The sequence below is a fragment of the Azolla caroliniana genome, unplaced genomic scaffold, assembly GCF_043228905.1.
Source record: "Azolla caroliniana isolate FFs.n. ecotype wild unplaced genomic scaffold, voAzoCaro1.0.p SCAF_8, whole genome shotgun sequence".
NCBI classification, from domain to species: domain Eukaryota; kingdom Viridiplantae; phylum Streptophyta; class Polypodiopsida; order Salviniales; family Salviniaceae; genus Azolla; species Azolla caroliniana.
The window spans coordinates 12,156,196-12,161,231 of NW_028230443.1; the positions used below are offsets into that span (position 1 = coordinate 12,156,196).

Genomic DNA, 5,036 nt, shown 5'->3' on the forward strand with positions numbered 1-5,036 from the left:
GCATTTACCTTTTTCTTAAGGTTACCCGTCGGTTTTATAGTAATCAAGAAAACAACAAATAACATACCCTTTGTAAACATGCTAACGACCTACACAAATATAAAAGGTACAAATTACAAGAAAATAATTTGAAACAGCTTGAATGCCTTAGACGATACCACACTCAAGGCGTATCAAAATAATAATGGTTAAAGGAAAACAAGAACCTATTATTAAATTGACCTACACCAACTCACGTGAACGGTATTGCAATATTGGTTTTATAGTAATCAAGAAAACAGCAAACAACATACCCTTTATAAACATGGTAAAGACCTACACAAATATAAAGCTACAAATTACAAGAAAATAATTCGAAGCAGCTTGAACGCCTTAGATGATACCACACTCACACAAGGCGCATTTAAATACTAATGGTCAAAGGAAAACAAGAACCTAATATTAAATTGACCTACACCAACTCACGTGAGGGGTATTGACATAACGATGATCAATGGTGAAGATGAACACAATATTAAATTGACCTAAGCAAGTTAGTGTTCTACGAAACCTTAAACTTCTTGGGACCTAAACCATATGATAGATTTCAATCTATTGATGAAATGTTAGAACAAATAATTGTGAACTTATAAACAGCCCTAAAATACCTCGTAATCTTTGTAGTAAATTTGAACCAATGTGATTTCACAGCCTAAATTTCTACCCTACGTTCCATTCAGCATTTCGATGGATCTTATTCTTTTGGCCTTTGATATACAGATGCAAGGTATGTACACTCTTGCCTAAAATGAGAGTTCATAACTACCTTCCTAACATACACAATTGGATTATTTTGTATGTTCCACATCTTCAATGTGTTGGGGTGTCGTGAATTTGCTCCAAAACCAATGAGATCTCCAAATATAGATGGTCTCCTCCAAAGGCACATCCTTGGTTTCTGGAAGGAGAAAATAGACGTAGAGAGTCATGATGAACTCCCAAAATGCAAAGAACAAAAATATGCCATACTTCAATCCACAAAGCATTGACAAGAAGGCTTGAGCAATGGCAAATGTGAAAAGAAGATTCACTGACACCACGACACTTTGTCCAGCTGATCGAATTTCAAGAGGGAAAATCTCACTAGGTACAACCCATCCAAGGCCGCCCCATGATGTGGCAAACCCTAGGACAAACAAACAAATCAACAATGTCACGAGTGCCGATAGCTCCTTGGAGAGAGTATTGCCTCCTTCATAGAATTTGGCTAGTATAACTGCAATAATAACCTGCAAAAGCCCTTGGAATCATCACAATCATAGTCGCTAGGGTCAAGTACTTTCTTTTATCAATCAAAACACCAAAATACCCTAGCTTGCAGGAAGTTTCTTGAATGAAGGACAAGGTTATTCCAGGAAATACCAGACAAGTTGGGAGTGTTTTCATGGTTTTCCCTGAGGCAGATACCTCAATAAAAAATTTCAATAATATATTTTAGTCAATATAAAGTTGCAACAAAATTTTACGACTTACCTGACAAACCACCATTATGATCCCACCAGTGATTAACAGTACTCGCCGACCAAATCGATCCACAGTGAGTATTGTGATTATCGAGCCCACAACCATGACACCTCCAGTGAACACTGATGCATAAAGTGACGCATTGTTGCCGAACCCCAAGGCTTGAAAAATGATTGGAGCATAGAATAGAATAGAATTGATTCCGGTAAGGATTTGGAAAATGGGAAGGCAAAGGGCCATAATCAACTGTGGCCTATTTCGGATGTGTAACAAGTTTGCAAAAGGGTGTTCGACTGAGCGCGCTATTTTACTTGCTTCCATGATATCATCAAACTCGGCTTGCACATTCTCCGTACCTCGCATTTTGATCAATACCCTCTTCCCTTCATCTAAATGCCCTCTTTCTACGAGACTATTGGGTGTTTCAAGCAGGAAAAGACCCCCTACAAACATCGCTATCGCAGGAACACTCGCTAACCCAAGCGAAATGCGCCAACCCCAACCTTGTATATGTTGAGTACCATAGTTAACCAAATTGGCACAAAAAATGCCTACCGTTGTTGCAAGTTGAAAGAGCATATTAAGCCCACCCCGCCAATGTGGAGGCGCCATTTCTGATAGAAAAAGTGGAACAGCCTGCAAACAAACCATTTGAGTAAGCCTAGGCTTTCAGCTTAGTACATGAGGATTCGCATCATTTGTCACCTAGCTTGGTTGCACTTGGAATCAGATACACAGATAAAATGGAACCTTCTTTATGAGTCTATACTAAATCCATCAATATATGGTGACTACGACCAATGCACATGCATAAACTTTACTGGGAGTTCTTATTAGAGAGATCCACACATGGTGATTGTAATGCAGCATGCTAAAGAGCTCAATCAGGGACCATTATTAGACCCATTCACAAACCTCAATTAGCACATTAGATAGTCATCATATTCAAAGCCCGAAGTACCTGGTTGCCAAAGCCTACACCAATGCCCAACATTATGCGACCTATAATCAGCATCGGAAGGTTCACAGCACCCGCATTAAGGGCAGCCCCGATGAGGAAAGTTAGGCCAGCAAGGATAATTGAGGCTCTCCTCCCATACGCCCTTGTGGTGTATGAAGCACCGAACGTCGCTATCAGCCCAGCAATATAAAGAGATGAAGTAAATGCTGCAAGCTTCTGATTATCATACTTGCAATAATGCTCACTATGAGAAGACTGATAATTCTTCTTGGCATACACCGTGGGAAAGAATTTTCTCAAGAAATCGTCCATTGATGTCACACCACCTATCACATAATAGAGAAGTAAATTCACCACAATCTCTTGACATGGTATTCTTTTTAAGGGTAGTTATTACAACATTAAGATACACCCTTCCAGATTTCTCACATTTTCTATTGCTGTATACATAAGCATTCATATTCACATCAAACAATGATTTTTCTAATGCTTTCAAATACAATATAGAGGTTTTCCTGATTAGATTACTACAAAGCATATCTACTACGCGTGTGCTACTATTGCAAGTACCCTTTACAAATTTGTGCAATCCATATGGAAAAAAGGCTTAATCTATAGGTATCGTTTGATGGAATTATTTGTAATTTTGCACTTTTTCCATGTTAAAACGTCAAGCTAAGCATGAAAATTCTACCAGTCAGTATCAAGTATCCACAAATTTGAGCAACTGTTGTGGTAAAACGTAAATCTTCTTCATGCACAGAACACTTCTATTTGTGCAAATTGAATTGCAAAAAATCATATTCTCAAAGGCTCTGATACTATAGATCCCCAAATTTGTGCAATTTCTGAATTGTAAACAAAAAATTAAAAACTTTATCCACATCCCATTTCTATGAAAGAAAAACAAAAGAGCTTAATTTAATGAATTGCAGATGGTTAAAACCTTGTTGCTTGGTCTTCTATAATCAAACAAGAGAGAGAATTGTGAGAGAAGATACCAGATATGCCAATATCGTAGCCAAAGAGAGCCCCCCCCAAAGCAGCAAGAAGGCATGTGAAAGCTACAAATATGGTTAGTTTTCCTTCATATTGTGGAGCTCTCACAGAAGGAATAATCAGAGCACCTGCCATTTATTAATCCCTTAAAATTAAGCCTAACAAAAAACGAAAAGGGAACCCTTATAGAAACTTAATGGAGCCCAAGAAGAAAAACTCTGGAAACCCCTCAAAACCCCTAAATTTATGAAATCTGTGTGAACAGAGAAACAGAGAAGGGAAGGGAAGGGAAGGGAAGGGAAGGGAGTTCTTCTTCTTCTCTTTGTGTGTGTCTCTGGAGAGAGAGAGAGAGAGAGAGAGAGATGGATTTGACTCTCCATCTTTCTTTCTATATGTATAATGTATGACTGACTATGACTATGTATGTATAACTCTCTCTCTCTCTCTCTCTCTGCGTTTCAACTCAAACCGAACTCTACTTTTACTTTCCGGAGTCGTCCTGAAATAAGAAGGAAACGCCCCAAAAGCTGTAACTTGTCTATTATTAAATTACTAGTCATCCAGAAATATGTACATACAAAAAAACAAACACACACGGATGGATGGTGTCCCCACCAAACATAGATATTAGCCCAAATATGTAGCTCCTCCCTTCCATATCCACCACACACACACACACACACACTCACTCACTCACTCACTCACTCACTCATGCTTGGTTCCAACAAACTTCTGATCGCTATTGGTTCACACACTTCTTCGTCTTCTTCTTCTTCTTCTTCTTGGTGCTGCCATTCCCCGTTTCCCACTATCAATCCATCCTGTCTATTCATACTCCACTATTCACTATGATATCCCTCATGGTCCACACCCCCCTCCTCGCAATACCGCACAATAGGGTATCTCCACCATTTTGGTGTCATTGTCCCTTGATCTTCCATCGCTCCCAATATTAATTGGAGCAACTATTTTGTTATCACAAAGTGTGGTGTTCTTTATTCTTCTTACTAATGAAATAGGTACATATTATCATCAGGCAACATGGTGGGTAATAGGTGTGATTTGTTTCACACCATACTTACTCGAGTAAATGCTCTTTATTGCATTGTGTATTGAATATTCATCTTGAGCCTCAATCGTAACATGCACAAGATATTGTCACAACATATTTACACTTGGACATATCATGCATGTACCAACTAATTGTGTGGATGTGTGTCATAGCTAAATTGCATTTGTGCGGAGGTTGATTGATGTTATTTGCTTCATATCCAATATATTAGACAATACCTGAACATCTACCATGTGTGACTCTGGAAAGAAATTTAGATGTCACTTAAGATTTTAATAGGGGGAAGAAGGTTTTGTCTCTCATGTTTTGGATGAAAGTGAAGAAGAAGATTGGTAATAGACAAAAGGCCCATGGAAATCTTTGTGTATTCCCTTTAACATGTATGCTCTCTTTAGAATGTACAGTCTCTTTAAATTGTACATTATTTGGTAAAGCATTTTTTGTGTTGGGCATGTGATGGTGATGGAGTGAGAGATTGACGACATTGTACATACAACCAAT

The 5,036-nt window shown here is 38.4% G+C and overlaps 1 protein-coding gene across 2 annotated transcripts; it reads right to left on the minus strand.

Moving 5' to 3' along the window:
• Positions 1 to 487: 487 nt before the first annotated feature.
• LOC147861017 (sugar transport protein 7-like) lies at positions 488 to 3,748 on the minus strand. 2 transcript variants are annotated; one of them, XM_087323482.1, is made up of 4 exons: positions 3,466 to 3,748; positions 2,465 to 2,790; positions 1,513 to 2,139; positions 488 to 1,268 (listed from the first exon to the last, which is right to left on the minus strand). In XM_087323482.1, the coding sequence occupies exons 1-4, from the start codon at positions 3,596 to 3,598 to the stop codon at positions 828 to 830; spliced, it is 1,527 nt and encodes a 508-aa protein (XP_087179608.1). In that variant the 5' UTR covers positions 3,599 to 3,748; the 3' UTR covers positions 488 to 827. The 2 variants fall into 2 exon arrangements, with proteins under 2 accessions (XP_087179608.1, XP_087179609.1); XM_087323483.1 differs by having other exon boundaries at positions 920 to 1,165.
• Positions 3,749 to 5,036: the final 1,288 nt, after the last annotated feature.

Excerpts from the sequence above, each read along its gene's own strand:
- LOC147861017 (XM_087323482.1), bottom strand. The coding sequence starts at position 3,598 with ATGGCAGGTGCTCTGATTATTCCTTCTGTGAGAGCTCCACAATATGAA. Across the intron at positions 2,791-3,465 it reads CTACGATATTGGCATATCTG|GTGGTGTGACATCAATGGAC; the intron begins GTATCTTCTCTC and ends ATTATGTGATAG. Across the intron at positions 2,140-2,464 it reads GTGTAGGCTTTGGCAACCAG|GCTGTTCCACTTTTTCTATC; the intron begins GTACTTCGGGCT and ends GTTTGTTTGCAG.